General features: G+C 55.9%; 1 protein-coding gene across 1 annotated transcript; it reads right to left on the bottom strand.

Annotated features, from left to right (window-relative positions):
* Positions 1–2,026: 2,026 nt before the first annotated feature.
* LOC142004470 (olfactory receptor 10A4-like) lies at positions 2,027–21,653 on the bottom strand. Its single transcript, XM_074982115.1, has 3 exons — positions 21,579–21,653; positions 20,870–21,097; positions 2,027–2,995 (listed from the first exon to the last, which is right to left on the bottom strand). Exons 1-3 carry the CDS (start codon positions 21,651–21,653, stop codon positions 2,027–2,029), a joined length of 1,272 nt encoding a protein of 423 aa, XP_074838216.1.
* Between the last annotated feature and the right edge of the window lie 1,509 nt (positions 21,654–23,162).

Genomic DNA, 23,162 nt, shown 5'->3' with positions numbered 1-23,162 from the left:
GGATCAGCCCCTCCCTCAGCCCCAGGGCAGGATCAGCTCCCGCCTCTGACCAGAAGCCAACTAGCAGCTTGGGCAGGGTGATTGTCCCCTGGGAGCTTTCTCTTTTCTGAGCGAAAGGAGCCCAGGTCTGTCCGGCTCCCCCACAGCTCATGTTCTCTGCACCTTCCACCAGCCTTGTGCTCTTCTCCGCACCTGCTCCCCCTTCTCCACAGCCTTCTGCAAATGTGGGGCCAGCCCTGGGCACCAGCCCCACGGAGGCTGCTCAGCGCAGAGCGGGGGGAAGGAATTGCTGCTCCTGGCTGGCTCCCAACACCCGGCAGTGCCGCCCGCAAGCAGGTTGGCGCTTCTGGCAACAGTCTCACCCTGTTGACTCCTCTGGAGCTTGTGATCCGCTCTGAGCCCAGATCCCTTTCTGCAGGACCCCTCCCTCGACAGCCACTTCCCCGGCTGGGTGTGACACGGATTGGCCCTTCCTCACGGGAGCACTTTGCACTTGGCCTTATTCAGCTTCACCCTATTGACCTCAGGCCGTTTCTCCAGTGTGCCCAGATCATTCTGAATTACGACCCTGTTCTCCCTCCCAGCTTGGTATCACCTACAGACGTAAGCAGCGCACTCTCCATGCCCAGATCCACATCGCTGAAGATACTGAGCAGAGCCTGTCCCAAAACAGACCCCTGCAGAGCCCCCCTTGTTCTGCCCTTCCAGCAGGACTGTGAACCATAAATAACGACTCTCTGAGAACGGCTGTACAGCCAGATATGCACCCACCTTACTGCAGCCCCATCTCAGTTGTATTTGCCTAGTTTATTGATAAGAATTTATGCCAGATAATATCAAATGCCTTCCTAAAACATAGGTACACCACATCCACCCTTTCTCCCTTGTCCTCAAGCCTGATTATCCCATCACAGAAAGCTGTCCGATTGGTTGGACATGATTTGTACTTTACATATCCATGCTGGCTGTTACCCAGCTCCCAATTTTCTTGAAGATATTTGCAGATGAATTTCTTAATTATTTTGCTCCATTATCTTTCCTGGCACAGAAGTTAGTAAACTGACTGGTCTGTAACTTCCTGAGTTGTTTTTTTTTTTTTCCCCTTTTGAGAGATGAGCACTTTATTTGCCCTTTTCCAGTCTTCTGGAATCTCTCCAGACTTCCAGGAGTTTTCAACCATGAAAGCGAAAGGCTCAGGTGCCTCCCCTTTGAGCTCCGCCAGCATTCTAAGAGGCATTACATCAGGTCCCAGTGACCTGCAGACATTGAACATTTCTAGGTTATTTTTGCCTTCTTTTTTTATTTTATCTTCTAAACCTGCTCCCTCCCCACTGGGACTCACTATGTCAGGCATTTCTCCATCCGACTTCTTGGTGAAGACCAAAATAAAGACGTCATTAAGCAGCTCTGCCATTTCCAAATTTCTTTGTATTGTTCCTCTCTCTTCACTGATCAATGAGCCTACCCTATCCTTGGCCTTCCTCTTGTTTCTAATACACTGCTGGTGCTTCAACCGACCCATTCTTACCTCCTTCTGCGGAACACGTCCTCAGCATCGGACGCCCCCAAACCTTTCCCTGTCAGCATCCCACATGTCATCGTCAGGAGCAAGGGGGTAGTAAGGAAACAGCTTCACAGAATCTGACCTGGGAAGGACATGGCCGGCAGATGTGTACCTGCTATGAAACATCTCTCCTTGGACGCTCTGTTTTCCTTTGAGATTTCCAGTTTTGGCAGTTGAAAATCAGGACCAGACTTTGACTAAACCTGTTCCTCTGGGCTTCCTTTTTTTCAACAAATTATAAATCCAGGGAAATTGTTCTACCTTTCGTATTTTAAAAAAATATAGAAATTTAAAACTTTGGGGTAAATTGGCAACAGGTCTTCTTCCCATTTAACCAACAGCATAAAGGCTTTCAAAACAACAAAAAAACTGAGAGCGGTTGTGAGAAATTCAATAAAATGTTAAGAATTTCCTTTCACTGGGACCCCCACCTCAGTTTTGACTAATTTGACTTTTCATGCTCTAGGTTCTCCAGTGGTGAGAAAAGCTGCTCTTCTGTAAAATTTTTCTCAAGGCTCCTTTCACCTCTTTGTTCCTCAGAGTGTAAATTATGGGGTTCAACACTGGAGAGACAATTGTGTTCAACAGGGAAATCAATAGGTCACTCTCTGTAGTGGAGCCAAAGTTGGGTACCAGGTAGGTGATGAGGGCCGTGACATAGGACACAGTCACCACGGTGAGGTGGGAGGAGCAGGTGGAGAAGGCTTTACGCCTTCCCTCCGCCGATGGCAGCTTGAGGATGGTGGAGACAATGCGGATATAGGACAGGAGTATCAACAGGAAAGGGCACAGGATGAACAGAACTGTCACCATGGGACCTACAGCTTTAATCTGCGATGTGTCAACACATGCCATATTCAGTACTGGTGGGAAGTCGCAGAAGAAGTGGGGGACGCGGTTGGAGCCACACAAGGGCAGGCTGAAGATCCACGTTGTCAGAGGAACTTCCACCAAGATGCCAGCGGCCCATGCAGCCCCCGTGAGCACAGCACACACCCGGCCGCTCATGATGGTTGTGTAGTGCAAGGGGTGACATATGGCCACGTAGCGGTCATAGGCCATGGCTGTGAGGAGGCAGCATTGTGTGATGCTCATAATGGCTAAAACATACATCCCCGCTGCACAAGCTGCAATGGAGATGGTCTTTTCCTCCACCAGGAGGTGAGCCAGCAGCTGAGGGACCACACTGCTGGTGAAGCAGATTTCCAGGAATGACAAGTTCACCAGGAAGAAATACATAGGGGTGTGGAGGGAGGGGCTCAGCTTTATCAGCAGGATAACAAGCAGGTTCCCCATCAGGGTGAGCAGGTAGATGACCAGAAGCACCACAAACAGAAGAATTTGCAGCTCATTAAGGTACGAGAACCCCACCAGAACAAACACATCGGAGATGGTCTGGTTGCCTCCAGGGTCTCCATCGGAAGAGATCATCTGTAGGGGAACAAAGAGACTGGGTCTGAGGCATGTCAGAAATGTGACTGCAAATTAAAACATTTGTCCTGGTTTCCTTTCTGTTGGGACCCTTCTGACTAACACCTGCTGATTTTCTATATTTTATAATTTCTCTGTAGAAAACAGCGACCGACCAGGCCTTGCTCAGGGCTTTAAGCAGAGTCAGGGACATTTGGTTTGTGTGCTCAAGGGGTTGACTGTCTTCTTCTGTCTCTTGGAAGTCAGATTTCTCTGGGATCCTCACTGTCTTTGTATTGAGATGTTCACTGTCTTCTTCTCTCCATATGAAGGTGAGTTTCCCAGAGTTCTTGATTTTCATCTGATGGAAGAGCCACTTGTCTCTATCTCTGTGTTTCCAGTCCACGTTGTCTGTTTGTTGCATTTCCAACAGCTCTCGACTGGGCCGTTCTGTGTGAAGGGGATGGAGCTGGACCTGACGGGGGTCTAATTCCCTCAGTGAATGTGGTGCTGTGTAAGTTGTGTCACTTCCAGTGGGAAAGCGCATTTCCTGCTCTGCGTCTCTGCTCTCTCGCTGGTCTGAAAGGCGTGGTGAGAAGGAATGGTGCGGTAGGTTGAGCCCATGGTTGTGGATCAGCCTGGCACAGCCCAGGGGTGAAGGTAACAGCTGTGTGTTCTACGTATTCTTGTATGGGCACCCCCACCCCTTGCGGGGCTCCCCATGGGCTGTGTAAGATATGTCAGTGGGTGTGGAGGCGGGTTTCTGAAGGCTGGGGGGGAGGGAGTGTTGGGGTGTGGGAGGCTGGAGAGGAAGGGGTGGGTTGTGGAGGAGGATGGAGATGGGGAGCTGTGAGGGTTGGGGGACCAGGGCAGGTGGCAGAGGGTGCTGCAGTGAGGGCAGGGGGTCGCGGGAGAGGCCTTGTTGCATGTGGTGGTTAAGGACAGGGGATGGGGGTGCTGGGGGGACTCAGGGCAGAGGGTGGGAAGTGTTCGGTAGTTGTACACCAGGGAGATGGTTATCGACAGTGAAGGGCCTATGAGGGCAGGGATGGGTCAGGGCAGAGGGTTTGAGGGGTGGGAGGGTCGGGGGTGTGGGCAGGAGCTGGAGATGCAGATGTTATAGCAGGGTTTGGTGTGGGGGTCTCAGGGCAAAGGTGGAGGAGGATGGGGTGAGGGGAGGGGGCTCAGGACAGAGGATTGAGGGGGTGTTAGGGCAGGTGTTTGGGTGGGGGGGTCCTTGCCGGGGTGTGATGGAGTATGTGCAGGGTCCGGGAGGGTTGGGGCAGTTCAGGGCAGGGGGTGGAGGGAGCCAGAGGGAGGTTGCGGTGTGGGGGTCAGTGCAGAGTCTGGGGGTAAAAGTGTCACCGCAGCCGAGTTCCCAAATACGATTTCTCAGACGAGGGCACATTCTCCTCTGACTCGTATGTTAATGATACGAATAATCACACCAGTGCCCAGATTCCCCTGCAGTGACACCTCACACCAGCAAACGGACACTGCGGAGCCTAAACACACTGGAAACCGTTTTCCGATGGAGAAGCCCCCTGGAATCTGAAAGCAGTGGGGGACTTTGGCCTTTCTGCTCTGCACAGCGTTATTCTTCCTTCAGTGTTAATGAACGACCCAAATCATTCCTGCCTCCCTCACAGCCAGTTCTGCAATACATTGGTTTGTGTCCACATAAGAGACGAGACCCAGGGCCAGCTCCTCACATGGTGTAAATCGTAACGTCGCCAGGGGTGTAAAAGAAGCTGTACTGAGGACAAGAGGTAATGGGCTTAAACTGCAGCAAGGGAGGTTAAGGTCAGATATTAGGAAAAACTTACCAGCTGTCAGGGTGGTTAAATTCTGAAATAAATTAACTAGAGGGGCTGGGGAATCTCCATCCCTGGGGATGTTTAAGAGCAGGTTGGACAGACATCTATCAGGCATTTCCTACACGTTTTAATTCAGGCTCATTTGTTGAAAAGGAACTTCATAATCGCAGGTGTGACCGTGAAGTGACAGAGTTGAATGAAAAATGAGACACAACAAATGGATTTTGCCTGTGCTTAACTTCCTCACTATGGGGCTCTCACATGGCTGCAGCAAGTAATAGTGAGCTTGTAAGCGGGAACCAGAGTGACAGAAGAGACACAGTGAGTGGGAACGCCCAGAACTGGAGACTGTGTTCTTCTGACTCTCAATGACACACGCTCTCCAAGAGACCAAAGAGAGAACATGAAATCACAGGAGCAAACGAAAGGGTGGGGCTGAGCTACGCCCAGGGCACATCACAGAACCTTTTCAAACAGCTGTGAATGATATTTTCTAAACATACAGAAGCTGTGAGAATTCTTGTGTCTGTCCTACGAGCTCCTTTGAGGAACCTTCACTGACATTACGAAGGACTTTCCTCAGCACGACCACGGCACTAAATGCAGAGCTGGCCGGGAAATTGAATCTCCATCTCCTGGGAAATGCCAGTGTGTGTTTTTACACTAAATCAAAATGAAAATTTGAAGCAGCAAAAACCCAAATTACAGTTCACAAGAGTCCGTATGAACTCAAACATCCAACACAAAATGTTTTCTCAGTGTTTACTGATGGAAAATATCCAAAAATATGAATTCTTTTACCAGAATGGATTTTGGTTTCTGTTTTTATTTCTGAGTTGACATTTGGACAGACTCTAAATAAATGGAATTGTTTCATTATTTGGCCTTATTTAGTTTGCAGAAGAGAAGAGTGAGAGGGGGATTTGATAACAGCCTTCAACTTCCTGAAGAGGGGCTCTAAAGAGTGTGGAGAGAGGCTGTTCTCAGTAGTGACAAATAGGAGAACAAGGAACAAGGGTCTGAAGTTACAGTGGGGGACGTCTAGGTTGGATATTAGGAATAACTATTTCCCCAGCAGGGTGGGAAGCACAGAAATGTGTTACCTAGAGAGTTGATAGAACCTCTATGAAGAAGTTTTTAAGCCGCCGCTTGAGAAAGTCCTGGCTGGGATGATTTAGTTGGGGGTGATCGTACTTTCGGCAGGGGGCTGAGCTCAATGACTTCCTGGGTTCTCTTCCAGCCCCGGCATTCTGCGATTTACTCACCACTGAGAATAAAGTCCCGGGAGATTCTTGTCATTGAAAGCTCAGTGGTAATTTCTGTGCTGTTCAGGTCACCCAGACAGTCCCTTTAGAAACAGGAGACATAAGAACATAAGACTATAAGAACGGCCATACTGGGTCAGACCAAAGGTCCATCTAGCCCAGTATCCTGTCTGCCAACACTAGCCAGTGCCTGCTGCCCCAGAGGAGGTGAACCGAAGACAATGATCAAGCGATTTGTGTCCTGCCATCCATCTGCCGCCTTCCACAAAAGGCTCGGGGCACCAGACCTTACCCCTTGCTAATAGCCATCTCTGGACCTAACCTCCAAACATTTATCGAGCTCTTTTTTAAGCTCTGTTACAGTCCTGGCCTTCACAGCGTCCTCTGGGAAGGAGTTGCACAGGTTGACTGTGCGCTGTGGGAAGAAAAACTTTCTTTTATTAGTTTTGAACCTGCTACCCATTAATTTCATTTGGTGTCCTCTAGTTCTTATATTTTGGGAACAAGTAAATAACTTTTCTGTATTCACTTTCTCCACACCATTCATGATTTTATATACCTCTATCATATCGCTCCTCAGTCAAATCTGGGCAGTGAATTTGCTTTTGACTCGTGTTATCTGCCCAGCCCGACATGAATCTCTCTCACTTACCCAGGCTGGTTCTGTCTCTACACCCCTGTAGCTGAGATCTGCATGTGCTCCATAGCTCCGTCCTTCTGCCCAGAGATGCAGCTCTTCCATCTCTCTGCCTGCGTTTATAGTCAGCTCTGAAATGTCGTTATCTAACTCGAGCTTCACCCTCCCCCCTTCTCCAATTAAACTAACGAGGGGGCTGCCTGGGGAACGCCACACTGAGCCCTGGGGATGTTCCCAAAGCAGGAGAGAGGAATAGAAAGTTTTGCTCCATCACCGGTGCAGCAGGTCAGCATCTCCCAGAACTTCTCACCCGACTGTCCATAGCCAGCCCCTTCCCCTGTGGCTGGGCTGCCGGCTCAGCAGGCTGGGGTCTGAGATGTGCGTATATGCAGCTCCACAGACTCCTGAATTCAGACCAGCTTCCCCCAGGAGAGAGCAGTTCCCCACCTGGCGTGAGCCACTCACTCTGTTCTGCTCAGCCATCCCTGAGCCCGTCCTCCCACGCCCAGTCACACACCTGGATGTGAGGGACTTTCCCTTCCAAGTCCTTTCTAACCACCCGGGGGGGATTTCCGCTTGGGTTCGGGCCCTTTGCCGAGGGGCAAGAACAAACGGTTTGGGAGCTTGGAGTGCTGGGTCTGTCAGTGGCTGGCACAGCCCACCTGTGCCCTCAGGGCGGATGACAACAGGGTTGGGGCCTGGGCACAAAACTCCCAGAGGTGCCTTTGGAAAAGCCCAGCTGCATCCGTAGAATCGTACAATCCCAGGGCTGGAGGGGACCTCAGGAGGTCAAGTCCAGCCCCCTGCCCAAAGCAGGATCAACCCAACTAAATCATCCCAGCCAGGACTTGTCAAGCTGGGGCTTAGAAATATCTAGGGAGGGAGGTTCCACCACCTCTGTAGGTAACACATCTCAGTGCTTCACCTCCCTCCTGGGGAAATCGTTTTTCCTTATATCCAACCTACACCTCCCCCTCTGTAACCTCAGACCATTGCTGCTCGTTCTGCCATCCGTCACCACCGACAACAGCCTCTCTCCAGCCTCTTTAGAGCCCCCTTCAGGACGTTGAAGGCTGCTATCAAATCCCCACTCACTCTTCTCTTCTGCAAACTAAATGAGCCCCAGTCCCTCAGCCCCTCCTCACAGGTCATGTGCTCCAGCCGCTTAATCGTTTTCACTGCCCTCCGCTGAACCTGCTCCAGCGCATCCACATCCTTTCCACACTGGGGGTCCAGAACTGGAAGCCCTAGGCCAGATAAAAGACCTCCGTTGGGGCACTCCAGCACAGACGGGGCAGGCTCCCGACGTTAGGCCAAGAGGGCTGTTACTCTGCTTCCTGCCAAGATGGGACACTGGACTCTGCCGGCGCTCAACCCTCCATGAGCCCCTTGGCTGTGCTGGTGCTCAGCCCTGACTACAGGCCAGAGTCATCCACCTGCTTGGACTGCTCCTGTTTCCTGAATGATGACTTGGGTTCCTAGAAGCTATGTTTACATCGCCCTTCCCTCTCCGAAAAGGCATGCTGATGCAGCTGATTGGAAATGCAAATAAGGCACAGATTTAAATATCATGCAACTCATTTGCATATTCCTATGTGATCTGGTTTCCAGAAGAGCCATTTCTAGCTTTTATGAAAAGCATTGTTGTCACTAGATGTGCTTAAGGAACTTAATGGCCCAGTACTCAAGACAACAATTTGTATATTGTCTTGCTTGTCCTGTAAGTCTAAACTGTGGCTGGTCCTACAAAGACATGCAACTATGCCACCTGTTGTTGGACTCCATCTTGAATTTTGTATGTTTCTACAGGGGCGAGGGCAATGGTGCAGACTTGTCGCCCTGGGGAAATTTTATGTAAGGAATGGACAGCGAGCAATGCTTGTTTTCATCTGGCTTTACAGACTGCTACCCACCCTGAGAGGATACCTGAAAGGACTGGGAAACAAAAGAACTCTGACTCTGGGGTGAAGATGAACTCTTGGATCTAAGTCAGAAGAAAAATCTCCAGCTTGAAAAGATGTCTCCTGAAATGGGAAGCAGGGTGAGAAATTTGGTTTGTAACATCTTCCCTTCATGTATCCTGGCTCATTATTGTTTAGTAACTTACTTTTTTCTGTCATCACTTGCACCTGCTTATCCCCTAAGCTTATACATAATAAAATCATTTTGTTTATTATCAGCTCCAACGTAAAGAATTGTCACATGGGGGATGGGAGGCCAACTGCTGTACAGATCTCTCTTGCACAAGAAGAGGAGCAAACTTCATGAGCTTTCTTTGTGTAACCCGTCTATCAATGGCAGGTGACTGCCACAAAAGCTGGGTTCAGTTCTTTCACAAAAAGCCAGCATATCTACCTGTCTGTCTTTCCCCATACACCGTATCTATCTATCTATCTATCCCCCACACCATATCTATCTATCTATCTATCTATCCCCCCACACTGTATCTATCTATCTATCTATCTATCTATCTATCTATCTATCCCCCCACACCATATCTATCTATCTATCTATCTATCCCCCCACACTATATCTATCTATCTATCTATCTATCTATCTATCCCCCCACACCATATCTATCTATCTATCTATCTATCTATCTATCCCCCACACCATATCTATCTATCTATCTATCTATCCCCCCACACTGTATCTATCTATCTATCTATCTATCTATCCCCCCACACTATATCTATCTATCTATCTATCTATCTATCTATCCCCCCACACCATATCTATCTATCTATCTATCTATCCCCCACACCATATCTATCTATCTATCTATCCCCCCACACTGTATCTATCTATCTATCTATCTATCTATCTATCTATCTATCTATCCCCCCACACTATATCTATCTATCTATCTATCTATCTATCTATCTATCCCCCCACACCATATCTATCTATCTATCTATCTATCCCCCACACCATATCTATCTATCTATCTATCTATCTATCTATCCCCCCACACTGTATCTATCTATCTATCTATCTATCCCCCCACACCATATCTATCTATCTATCTATCTATCTATCCCCACACACCATATCTATCTATCTATCTATCTATCTATCTCAGGCTACAAAGTATTAATTATTAAATTATTTCTTAATGTTAAATTGATTAAATTAATATAACACTAAATATTACATAATATAATTATTAAATATTAACTGGTAAATATTGGTAAATGTTGATTTCACCATAGCACCACACTCTATTGGAAATCAGAGAAATCAGCCAACAGGCAAAGAAGGAAAAACACTGCTTGAGAACTTATTCGAGTTTGATTGCAGGTTATTTGCTTGATGCAGGTTTGCACGTGATGTTGACAATTTGTGTGTGATGTTGTGAAGCTCCAGATTTGAATGTCAGTGTCTGCGGCCATTGAACAAGTACTGCCGGGCCCTGTTGAGCTCAGAGCACTCCATGAACATGAAGTGAATTCTCGGAGCAGTTTCAGCAGCAGGTGCTTTCGGGACTGGGTCACAAAGGGGCTTTGGCAAAACTAACAAAACAGCTGACAGAGGCGGTGTTCCCTCTGAGGGCGCTCACCTTGGGTCTGACCCAGTAGGGTTCTCCCGATGGTCGCCGTGCTGCTGTTTGGATCTCTGCGCTTTGTTCAATGAGCACCACTGGTTTAAACGTGAAATGTATCTTCATGCCGTGTAAATAGTCTCGGGGGCAGCCGTGAGGTAAGCGTGCCGTGTGCTAAGGAGTGCGGAGCTCTGTGGAACAGGTGAGCTGGAGAGCTCTGGTCCTTCTGGGGCAGTCAGTCTGTGACTGCTGGACGTGGCCAGCGGGCTGGGCCTGGGCACTCCAGGGAGATGCTCGTTAGTCTGGAGGGGTGGAGAGTGTCAGTCAGTAACGGGCAGAGTGACAGGGAGCCCCGCGTGGGCCTAGGCAGAGAGCTTGTGTTGCCAATGGCCAGTGGAGTTGAGGACTTAACCACTTGCAGACAGAGTCGAGGTTCTTTCACGCGGGAGCGACTGGACTCGCAGACCATCAAAACCTGGTTACAAAAGGAACTGGGAGTGACCCGAACTGTTGGCCGTCTCCTGCCTGTCATGGAACAGGGCTTTGTCGCAAAGGAATTCCCAGAGGCAAACTGCCGCAGCGGGTGGAAAACTCCCCAGACGCCCTCGCAAACAAGAGAAGATCAATTTAGGTCCTAGTGGTATCAGCTGGTGACCTCGTCTCTCTCTGAGCTGAAGGGGAAAGGTTAACACAGCCTGGGGAATGGTTGGCTGAGTGCATGTGACATGGCCTGCGGGGGTGTATCCCGTGTGCTTAGCGCTGGGAACAACTGAATGTCTCCCAGCGTTTAGAGCAGAGCTGTAATGTCTACGGGAAAGACCATCAGAAAGGCTTCTCCTCTGCTGGCCTCCTCCTCGCATTGGTCAAAATGTCTGGAGGTCAAAGCAAAACGAAACAGGCTCTTTGGTTTGCATAAAAGTGGCCCAGAGCAGCATTTCTCAGTGAATAGACGTCATCGATAGAGCTGTGCAGAGCTCTCCCACCCAGCCCCCCAGATCCCTCCACCCCAGGCCCAGACTTCATCCCACATGGGATACCAAACCCACGGGACAGAGTCTAGTGGGATCGTCAGGGCCACAAAATGTCCTGTGCGGTGAATGTAACTATGGGACGTGAGTGAGAGTTCATCAGGTGTCACGATAACCGAGAACAACAAGTGCCGAGGGGAGAAGGTACAAAGCAGACGCAGAACGACTGAATCAGTCCCAATAAAAGCCCCTCCTGGTGTAACACAGGCTCTGGTAAGAGCGCGCTCAGTCAATCAGAGACACGTTGACCCAGAAGTCAGTGACCCCGATTCTGTGCCCACCGCTCCCTTCTGTGAGCCTCAAAGAACGAGACTTTGGGGAGAAAAACACAAGGGACGTGTCACTGTGATGGCTGCCAAGGCCCCCGTCTCCTGGGACCTCCAGCCTGCCCTGCTCAGAGCTTAAAAGTGTCCCAGTTAGACCTGTCCAGAACACTGAAAAACTGGTCACTGTTCAGTGACTGACACAGAAGCTCTGCAGCAGTGAAGCCCAGAGTCATGGGGGTTTGTGACCAGTAACCAGAGAGCAACGTCCTGTTTGATGGGTTTCCCTCTTTGTGGGTGGCCACGTCCCACTCCATTGTGTGTTCCATTTCACTGTCTCTAAAAGTGGCTCTCTTGCCCCAGAGGGCAGGACAAGAGGCTGCGGGTTCAAACTGCAGCGCAGCAGATTGAGAGTTGATCTCAGTGTGTCCCAGAGGCGCTGGCCGCACTGCGAATCACAGAATCAGAGAACACTGGGACTGGAAGGGACCTCGAGAGGTCACTGAATCCAGTCCCCTGCCCCCACGGCAGGGCCCAGCACCGTCTGTATCATCCTGACAGGTGTGTGTCTGACCTGCCTGAGACATCCCCAGGGATGGAGATTCCACAGCCCCTGGGCAATTTATTCCAGTGTTTGACCACCCGGCCAGGTGGGGAGTTTTTCCTAATGTCCAATCTCAACCTCCCTTGGGGCAGGTTCAGCCCATTGCTCCTTGTCCTGCCCTCAGAGGCCCAGGAGAACAATTTTTCTCCCTCCTCCTTGTAACACTCTCCTGGGTACTTGGAAACCCCTGTAATGTCCCTTCTCAGCCTCATCTTCTCTGCACTAACCCAGCCCAGTTCTCTCAGTCTCCCCTCACAGCTCTTGTCCTCTGGGCCTTTCGTCACCCTTATTGCTCTTCTCTGGACCCGCTCCACCTTCTCCACTGCTAGGAAGGGAGAGTGAAGCCACTGGGGAGGATGTGGCTGAGCCGGCCGGAGCCAGGTCCCACTGCCGGGGGCGGCCGGAGCGTGTCCCTGCCGCGAGACGCAGAGACTCCAGCTCTGCCTGGCCAAGGTGCCCCGGCCCTGTGAGCGAGGGGCTGGGGCGGGGCGGGGCGGGGCGGGGGGCTGTGCCCACACCCAGGGAAACCTGCCCCAGCGCTGAGGAGCCCAGGCCGGTGCGGCCCAGAGCGGAGCTGGCGCCTGCGGACGCGGAGGGGCTGGAAGGAGCAGGCGGGTGGGCGCAGCCTGGCCGGGGGGAAGGACCCAGCCCCGGCCCAGCCCGGCCAGTGGGGCTGGGAGGTGGGGGGCAGAACTGCCGCCTGCGCCTGCGTCCCAGGGAGGGAAACCCAGCGCTGGGAGAGGGAGTCTGGAGGGACCAGGCGGCACCAGCCGAGCGGCGGAGCTGGCGCCAGGCGGCGCTGCCCCCGGGAGGCAGGGAGCCTGCAGGAGAACCCAGCGCTCTGCTCTGCCCTGCCCTGCCCTGCCCTCCCCGAGCAGGAGGGGTCTGCCCCTGGGGGAGCCTGCGGTGTGCAGAGACACACACACACACACACACACACACATAGACACACACACACACAGACACGTGCTCCCAGCACGGCCGTGGGGGCGGGGCCCGTCGGGGGGCGGGGCTGAGCAAAGCCACACCCACTGCCCCTCCCCCGCCCCCACTTGACCACCCCACCCCGGAGCCTGGCGCGGCTCTTCGCCCTCGGATGAACCAGCGGCTCCGGGAGTTACGGGGGGGCGGGGCGGTAAAAGCAGGTGGGGGTGGGGGGGTTGGGACCGAGTTCCAGGCCCCAGGAGTCCCCACTGCCCAGACCCACTGCCCAGACCACAGGGCCGGATTCCCACTGACCCCAAGGGCAGCCAGAGCCACCCCTGCTAGGGCCCTGGCTTGGATGGGGTAGAGCAATGAAGGCCCACGTCCCCCCTGCCACCCCACGCCGGAGAGGGAGGGAACCGGTGGCTTTAAGCCCCACTGTGCGCCCCTGAGTCTGGGGAGAGTGACTGAGGCAGAGATTGTCCAAGTGACCTAGGTGGTTTGGGCACCGGTTATTAACAGGAAATGGAAGCAGGTGCTCAAATCCCCTGGGCAGCTCTGAGCTGGCACCTGAGATGTGTGCGGAGCTGCTGCCGCTCTCGGGGCCGGGCGGGGATCTGGGCTCAGATTCCCCCGACTCCTGCGGCTCCATCCCGCGAGCTGGGCGGAAGGACTCAGACGGGGCATCGAGTGGTCCGGTGGCACCTGAGAGACTGACAGCAACGAACTCAGTGGGCAGAACCCGTTTCCCAGCTGAGACGAGCCCCACGGGGGTTTTGCTCCAAAAGCTGCTCAGGTGTGTGTGCGCAGGGCTGATTTCCTAGGGGTGGGGGCAGCGCTCATGCCCCAAACTGCTCCCTCCTCAGAACTCACACCCCAAACCGCCCCCCTGCCCCCCACCGGAACTCACACCCGAAACCGCCCCCCTGCCGGAACTCATGCTCCAAACCGCCCCCCCCACTGGATTTCACAACCCAAACTGCCCCCCCGCAGGAACTCACGCCCCAAACTGCCCCCACCCCCCACCGGAACTCACAGCCCAAAACGCCCCCCACCAAAACTCACCCCAAACCTCCCACCTTCCTCCACAGGAACTCACGCCCCAAACCGCCACCCCCCGACCTCACAGGAACTCACGCCCAAACCGCCCCCCTGCCTCTGACCAGAACTCACACCCCAAACCGCCCACTTTCCCCTGACCAGAACTCAAGCCCCAAACTGTCACCCCCCCCACCGGCACTCACACCCCAAACCGTCCCCCTGCCCCCCACCAGAACTCACACCTGAAACCGCCCACCCCACCCCCGACCAGAACTCATGCCCCAAACCGCCCCCCCACCGGAACTCACACCCAAAACCGCCCACCCCACCCCCGACCAGAACTCATGCCCCAAACCGCCCCCCCACAGGAACTCACACCCGAAACCGCCCACCCCACCCCCGACCAGAACTCATGCCCCAAACCGCCCCCCACTGGAACTCACACCCCAAACCGCCCCCTCTCCCCCACTGCAACTCATGCCCCAAACCACCCCCCCAACCAGAACTCACACCCCAAACCGCCCCCCAACCCCCCACCAGAACTCACGCCCCAAAACATCACCCCACTGTAACTCACGCCCCAAACCGCCCCCCCGCCCCCCACCAGAACTCACACCCCAAACCACCCCCGCCACCGTAACTCACGCCCCAAACCGTCCCCCTGCCCCCCACCAGAACTCACACCTGAAACCGCCCACCCCACCCCCGACCAGAACTCATGCCCCAAACCGCCCCCCCACCGGAACTCACACCCCAAAAAGCCCCCTCTCCCCCACTGCAACTCATGCCCCAAACCACCCCCCCAACCAGAACTCACACCCCAAACCGCCCCCCACCCCCCCACCAGAACTCACGCCCCAAAAGATCACCCCACTGTAACTCACGCCCCAAACCGCCCCCCCGCCCCCCACCAGAACTCACACCCCAAACCACCCCCGCCACCGTAACTCACGCCCCAAACCGCCCCAAACTGCCCCCCCGCCCCCCACCTGAACTCATGCCCCAAACTGCCACCCCCGCACCGGAACTCACACCCCAAACCGCCCCCTGCCCCCCACCAGAACTCACACCTGAAACCGCCCACCCCACCCATGACCAGAACTCATGCCCCAAACCGCCCCCCACTGGAACTCACACCCCAAACCGCCCCCTCTCCCCCACTGCAACTCATGCCCCAAACCACCCCCCCAACCAGAACTCACACCCCAAACTGCCCCCCAACCCCCCACCAGAACTCACGCCCCAAAACATCACCCCACTGTAACTCACGCCCCAAACCGCCCCCCCGCCCCCCACCAGAACTCACACCCCAAACCACCCCCGCCACCGTAACTCACGCCCCAAACCGCCCCAAACTGCCCCCCCGCCCCCCACCTGAACTCATGCCCCAAACTGCCACCCCCGCACCGGAACTCACACCCCAAACTGCCCCCCTGCCCCCCACCAGAACTCACACCTGAAACCGCCCACCCCACCCATGACCAGAACTCATGCCCCAAACTGCCCCCCACCGGAACTCACACCCCAAACCGCCCCCTCTCTCCCACAGAAACTCACGCACCAAACCGCCCCCCGCCCTCCACTGGAACTCACACCCCAAACCACCCCCACCACCGGAACTCATGACCCAAACCGCCCCCCAGCCCCGCACCAGAACTCACGCCCCAAAGCACCCCAAACTGCCCCCCCGCCCCCCAACTGAACTCATGCCCCAAACCGCCCCCCACCGGAACTCACACCCCAAACCACCCCCACCACCGGAACTCATGCCCCAAACCGCCCCCCCGCCCCCCACCAGAACTAACGCCCCAATCCGCCCCCTTCGCCACTGCAACTCATGCCCCAAACTGCTCCCCACCGGAACTCAAACCCCAAACTGCCCCCCACCGGAATTCACTCCCCAAACCACCTCCCTGCCCCCCACCAGAATTCCTGCCTAAACTGCCCCCCACCCCCCACCAGAACTGACTCCCCAAACCACCCCCTCCGCCCCCCGCTGGAACTCACCCCAATCCGCCCCCCCTTCCCCCACTGCAACTCATGCCCCAAACCGCCCCACCACTGGAATTCATGCCCCAAACCGCCCCCCCGCCCCCCACCAGAAATCACTCCCCAAACCGCCCCCCAGCCCCCCACCAGAATGTACACCCCAAACCGCCCCCCAACTGGAACTCACGCCCCAAACCGTTCCCCCGCCCCCCAACAGAAGTCATGCCCCCAACCACCACCCAACCGGAACTCACGCCCCAAACCGCCCCAAACCGCCCCCCGGCCTCTCCACCTGAACTCACGCCCCAAACCGCCCACCACCGAAACCCACGCCCCAAACTGCCCCCGCACTAGAACTCACGCCCCAGACCACCCACCCATCCCTCCACTGGAACTCACACCCCAGACCACCCACCCATCCCCCACTGGAACTCACACCCCAAACCGCCCCCACTCTCACATGGTGTCACCCCCAGCGGCTGTGCTGGGAGCACAGGGGTGTGTGTGGGGGGGGGTGTAAGTATGTTTGTGTGTTTGGCTGTATGTGCCTGGATGGGCATATGCCGAATTGGCTCATTCGGTTCAAAAGGCTCAAAGGGCCAACTGCTAAACACACACGGCTCGCGTGGGGAGGGGCCTTTGAAAGGCCCCCCGGCTTCGACAGCCCCCCCGCCCATTCGCTTGTGGGACGAAGGGCGTTCGACAGGCCCCTGTCCACACGGGCAGCAAGTGCTCAGGAAGAGGCTCGTGACCATCATTATGCTAATGAGGTTCTGCATATTCATGACAGCCCCTCATTGGCACCTGCCGAAGTGGCTCATTCGCATCCCCCTGCCGAAATGCAGGGCCGAGCGCAGCCACGGCCAAAGGGAATCATTTGGGGGAAGTTCTCTGGCCAGTGCTCTGTACGGGATCCAGCCCCACCGTGGACATTGTCCTTTCTGGCCTTGGGAGCTGCGAACGCTCCTGTAACACACCCCAGAGAGACGTGTTATCTCCCTGCAAAGTGTCCTCGTCCGCAGCTCAGCTTGCTGGGGTGGGTTCAGGCCCCGCCAGCTGAGATTCTCCAGACGGGATCACCTCACAGCCCCGTCTTGTGCTCAGACTGTAGGAGTCCAGGCAAAGATCACGCAGGAGAGAGCAACCCCCTGTCCTTGCCCTCTGGCAATGCACTGTTTCACCAACCATTCACTTGGAGTGGGATTTCCAAGTGCGACGCCGAATGACGTCTCAATGCCCCTTCAGCCTCTCATTCCACAGGGTTTGTTGGAAAATCTCAGCTGGAAAGAACCACGAGCGTCTCTCCACAGAAGAGGACAGATATTAATGAATACGCTTTAGTGTTTAACGAGCACGGCCTTTGGTGGTGTTCGTTAGCTGACGAGTCACTCTATGCACAGAAATTCCCACAGCTACTCTACATATGTTCATTCCTACTCAAAAGAAACTTATTGGGTGTGAAACGAAGGAACGATGAGGAACAGGTCGGACTCCACTGAAAGTCGAGAATTCTCCACCCAATGACCATAGTCAGGGCATTTCTCACTGTGCAGTGGGAAAGGTGCCAAAGTCACCAAATTGCCATTCATCCTTCATCAGCACCAAGACAGCAGCAAAAGCCCCTGGATCCATCTCAGTAAAGCCCGGGGGAACGTTCCCAGACCTTGAGCCAACCCGTCTATAGTAACTGGGCGATCTGGGATTTCAACACACACACCAAACTATTTCAGCGAACTCTAAACTTCACCATCCCTCATGTATCCCATGGGGGGTGGATGGTTTAATGAGGCCCTCTGGGAATTAATTAACAGCAACATTAACTGTGTCATGTCCCCTGAAAACAGGGCAAGTTACAGTGAGTTTTCAGTGGGACTTGACACAATTAACGTTGCTGTTAATCAATTCCCAGAGGGCCTCATTGAAACCATCCAGCCCCTATGGGATACATGGGACAAACTCCCTGGTGAAACTCCCCTCTTCGCAGGGCAGTGACACCAGGGCTTGGCCTGACCCAATATGTTCCAAAACATCTGGTGTCTGACTCTCCGTTGCTTTTCGGTAGTTCCATGTGGATGTGCTCAGGTACCTCTGGTCGTTCCAGGGACGGGGATGTGCATTGAATCACGTGGGAAAGGATTTTTGTGGAGCAACCCACTCACCTCACCTAACGTCCTGCTACAACGCCCTGGTTGCACAGGAGAACAGAGGAGGCCGAAGCCGCTAAAGTTTATCCCCATCACTCATTAAACCTCCTCCACTGACTTCCCTTCCTCTGAAATAAAGAAAAGCCAAACCACCTTGGCCCTTGTCTAACTCCCCCTCCTTCTCCTCCCTGCTGTGTTGAGTGCTGGACGAGGCCGCACCCCCAGAGTCTCAGCAGCCGGAGGGAAGCAAAGGCCTTTTCTCCCTGCTCCTCTCCCCCCAGGGTGGGTCCAGATTTCTGGGGGCTCCAGGTGGCTGTTCACGTCCTACCCGAACACGACACCCTAACGCTCCTGCTCTCCGTCTCCCACACAGTCTGGGCTCCCCGGTCGATCTCCCAGCATCCTTATCCCCCACCGGAAGAGTGGAAGGGAGATCACTGGCCTGTGGGATGCTTCTTCTCCCCCATGAGCCTGGCCCCCTTTGGTGCAAACACGGCAATTGCCAAACACTTGGATTTGCAGCCCCACAGCCAAAGGGTGCACCTTGCGCTCTCCCAGCCAGCAGAGCCCCCCAGGGACGTGCCTGATGGCCCAGCGCCTCGTCCCCCTCGCAGTGACTCCCAGGGGTGGCCCTGGGCTCAGACAAGAACGGGAGAGTGACTCCTGGCCCAGAGCACCGCGGGTGGAGCCAAGGCCAGGTCTGGAGCGGAGGTGGGAGCAGGCGGCACTGACCCTCCTCCCAGCACCCGGGGCTGGTCCCTCCCCTCCGTCAGTCCAGGCTGCAGTGGGGCCAGACCCCACACCAGTGAGGTGAGCCGGGGGCAGGCCCATCTCCAGGGGCAGCAGAACTGAGGCCATCCCAGGTCCCCCCAGCCCAGCTCCGAGGGAGAGCGGTTGGCCCCAGCCGCGTGGTGCTCCAGGGGGCAGCCAGCCCCAGCGTCAGGAGGAGGGATGGAGCGCAAGGCAGGGAGGGGCTGCCATGGGGCCAGCCCCAGCCGTCACAGCCCTCCCCAGAGGTGGGGCTTGCTGGAGTGGCAACCGCTCCCCACTCAGGAGTTCTGGGGAGCTCGTGGCTGCGCCCCAGCCCTGCCCCCGTGGCCCCGACCCCAGAGGTAATGGCATTGCTGCCCCTCCCCCCTTTCCCTGGGTCCAGTCTCAGGCCATTACCCAGCCCCTATGGCTCCCCCTCCCCCAGATCTGTGGGCAGCTCCCCTGGAGCCTTTGGCTCACCTCTGGGCTGGGCCCACGGCCCACCCACCCTGGGCCTGTGGCCTGAGTTAGCTCACCCAGCATCACCTCACCCCCTGGGGCTGGGACTGCAGCTGTCCATCACGCCTCTTCCTGGCTCACCCCTCAGCCATGCCCAGCACCACGGCCCGAGCCCGGCCCTCACAATCCCCTGCCCCGACTACAGAGCCAGGGCCACCCCCACAACCCAGAGCTGAAGCTGTTCACCCCGGAGCTGGGTCAGTCCCACGGCTCACATTGGGGTGGGGCCCATCCATTGGCTTGGTCCTGCCCCCATATTGCCCCCCTCTCCCACCAGAGTTGGGGCCAGGGCCAGAAAAGGCGCCCCAGGGCTTACCCTTGGCCCTGGGCAGAGCACCACAGCCCAGCCCGGACCCCCATGTTCTCCCCATCAGGACCTCTGGCTGGAGCCCGGCATCCAAAACCTGGGGCTGAGGTTCCCCACCCCTGCACTTCAAACTGGGGACCGGCCCACCCCCCCCACCAACAAGCCCACCCTACCCACAAACTGTGAACAGGCCCCTCCCTTCCAAGAGGTAAGGGTGGAGCTGCAGATGACAGCCTGGCCCAGCCCTTCTCCCCAGGAACTGCAGCATTGACCCCATCCCAAGGACATTCCAGGGCCCAGCGGCACAGCCCTGACCCCACCCCACATGGACCAACTCACCCTCCTCCCCTGATCTCCAGGGATGCCAGTTCCATCCTCTTCCTGCACCCACTGCAGTCTGGCAGCCCAAGAGTGCCTCCCCCTGCGCACCCGCCTGCCACTGGAGATGCTGAGGCCCCGGCCCCACATCTGAGGCAATCTGACCCGCTGGAGCTGGTGCCCCACAGAACCCAAGCTCTGGATCATCCTGACCCCAGGGCCTCCCATTACAGGAGCCCCTCACCACCTTGGCTCCCAGCATTACCCTCCACACTTTGACATTCCCCCTCAGTTTCTTCCACACCCACCAACCGGTTTCCATGACCCCCTTGTAAATAAAGACATGGCTCATTGTCACAAAACATCTGTTTATTGAGTGGTGGGGGCAGCAGGGCAGGGGCAGGGTAAGGAGCGGTGTAGCTGAAGCCCCCAGTGGGGAGGCCCAGCGGAGTGTGTCACTGCTCGCACAGGGTGAAGCTCCCCCTCAGGGCTTCCTGGATGTGCATGACCCCTTGATGGGCCTGCCAGATGGCCGCCGTGCACAGCTGCCCACAGATCCTGGCCAGATGCTAAGCCTTGGCCTCCCACACAGGCCAGGAGGCCTCAACCTTCCCTCCAGTCACACAAGTCCTGCAGCACACAGCATGCAGCCACCACCTGTGGGAGGCAGCACTCCCTGAGGTGCAGGTGTTTGAGGAGACGTGGGAAACATCCCTTCAGGTGGCCGAAGGCTCCTCGACAGCCGTACAGGCTCTGACCTTCTTGTATTGAACTTCTGCAGTGAGGGGTCCAGGTGGTCTGTATTGGGCTTCATGAGCCTTGGCAGCAGGGGTAGGTCATGTTCGCCCACCAGGCAGATGGACGTGTCCATGTCCCTGACCCTGATGGAGCCAGCAGGGAAGAAGATCCCAGCATGCAGCTCCTGGAACAGGCTGGAGCTCCTGAAGACGTGGGCATCACGTGCCTTCCCCACCCCCTGAAATTTAGGGGGTCAGTGGTCATGACCTGCAGGGCCCCCCCAGAAGTATCTTTTGCACCTGATGTAGCTGAACGCTTGGTGGTCTGGGGCAGGGATGGGAACGTGTGTCTGTCAGTACAACTCCCACACAGCTGGGGAAGCCCAGAACACCACATCCCCCACTGATGGTGTCCACCTCTGCCAAGGCGGGTGACTCTGTGTAGCAGGTTGCTGTTTATGGCCCTGACCATCTGCAGGTGGAGGGATGAGGCAGGACTCACCAGGGTACCAGGGCATCTGCCAGTCCCCTGACATTCACCCCCTCCCACTTCAATAGGTCAGCCCCCCACACTCACCCCCAGGTCTGGCTGGGCTTAGCAGGGGCAAGAGGGCGGGAACCCCACCCCCCAGCAGGGACTGGCATCACCACCCCCAGTTCTGCAGGGACGCCCATCCCATATCTGCCCTGTTGTGTGCTGGTGGCCTGGGAGCACCCTACCCACATGAGCTGGACCCCAACGGTCATCTTCCCCACACCAAACTGGTTCTCCATGCACCGGTAGCTGTCTGCCATGGTGAGCTTCCCAGGGCGATGGCGACCCACTTCTGGATGGGGATGGCGGCCTCAGGGGTGTGTCCCATCGCTGCAGGGAGGAGTTAGCCATTTGCAGAGCTTGGGGAAGGAGGGTTTCATCCTCTGGTTCACCTCTGGGCTGGGCACATGGCCCACCCACCCTGGGCCTGTGGTCTGAGTTAGCCCACCCAGCATCACCTCACCCCCTGGAGCTGGGACTGCAGCTGGCCATCGCGCCTCTCTCTGGAAGTTGTGAAGCCGCTGCTGGTGTCCCCAGCACTCCAGGATGACGTGGTGCCCCAGCACGCACTGGTGTCTGGATGCCATCGGCGGCAGGGTTTGGGGTCTGCTCCCTGGTGGGCAGCTTCAAACTGGTGTTTCGGCTCCCGCAGCTCCCTGGATAGGGTCTGACACACCGGCACAGGGCGAAGTGGGTCTTTGCCCACGAAAGCTCACGCTCATCCATTCCTGTTCGTCTGTAAGGTGCCACAGGACCCCTCGCTGCTTTTGCAGATCCAGACTAACACGGCTGCCCCTCTGACACCTGACAGGCACAGGGCGGGTTTGCTGCGGGGCGTGGGAGTCAGCCTGGGGAAAGTGCTCCCTGGCCCAGCACAGTAGTGGCAGACGGTGGAGCCCAGCCGGGGACGGCTCTGGCTCTGTGGCACAGAGTGATGCGGTGTCCTGGGGCAGGGCACCCGGAGCCCTCACTGGCGATGTTTTCGTGTGCCTGGGAGAGGTGGGCAAGCGAGCAGGGAAAGCTGAGGAAGGTCTGCCCAGGGGGGTCCTTTCAAGCATGAGCCACAGATGGTCCCAAGCAGCAGCCATGGGAAGAAACTGCTGCCTCAAGGCCCTGCCTGAACTGCTTCCGGGTGGCCTTAACCGCGAGTTCGCGTCCAGTAGGTGTGGGCGCTGCCTTCCCAAAGGGAAACGTGTGGGCGTGGGATTGCCACAGGAGAGATTTGCAAACAGCCAGTTCGGATTAGGGCTGCAGCGTAGCCGCAGCCGATCGCCTCACGCCTCACAAGGGCAATTCCCCCACCTTTCAGATCCGCAGGAATGGCCCCATCCCACTTCACACGACTGACGTCCTCCACTGGGCCTGTTAGGGACAAGAGACTCCCACCATGTTCACCTCCTTCCCCTCCGCTGCCTCCCCACAGCAGCCCTGGGTTTGTGCTGTCCGCTGCAAAGCTGAAACGCTGAACAAGTGGGTCTTACCGACCCCAGCTCATTCTCTGACCCACAACACTGCTGGTCTGTGAGGTGCCACAGGGCGGCTTGTGTTTTGTGAAGCTGCCGACTCACACACTGGAGAACCACCAGAGAAGCAGCTTTTGGTCTTGTTCTCTCGAAGGGTTTATTGAGGATAATGAGCCTTTCAGGAACATGATGGGCCTTAGAAAAACTTCTGTCCCCTGGGGGAGCCTTCCAGGGAACTCCCCAGAGCCTGTAAATAACAGCAGCTGGGAGTCTCCAAGGGCGGGTGAGGAGATCCCAGAACTCTGG

Source organism: Carettochelys insculpta, chromosome 32 (genome assembly GCF_033958435.1).
Source record: "Carettochelys insculpta isolate YL-2023 chromosome 32, ASM3395843v1, whole genome shotgun sequence".
Taxonomy (NCBI): domain Eukaryota; kingdom Metazoa; phylum Chordata; order Testudines; family Carettochelyidae; genus Carettochelys; species Carettochelys insculpta.
This window is presented reverse-complemented; position numbering and strand designations above follow the sequence as displayed.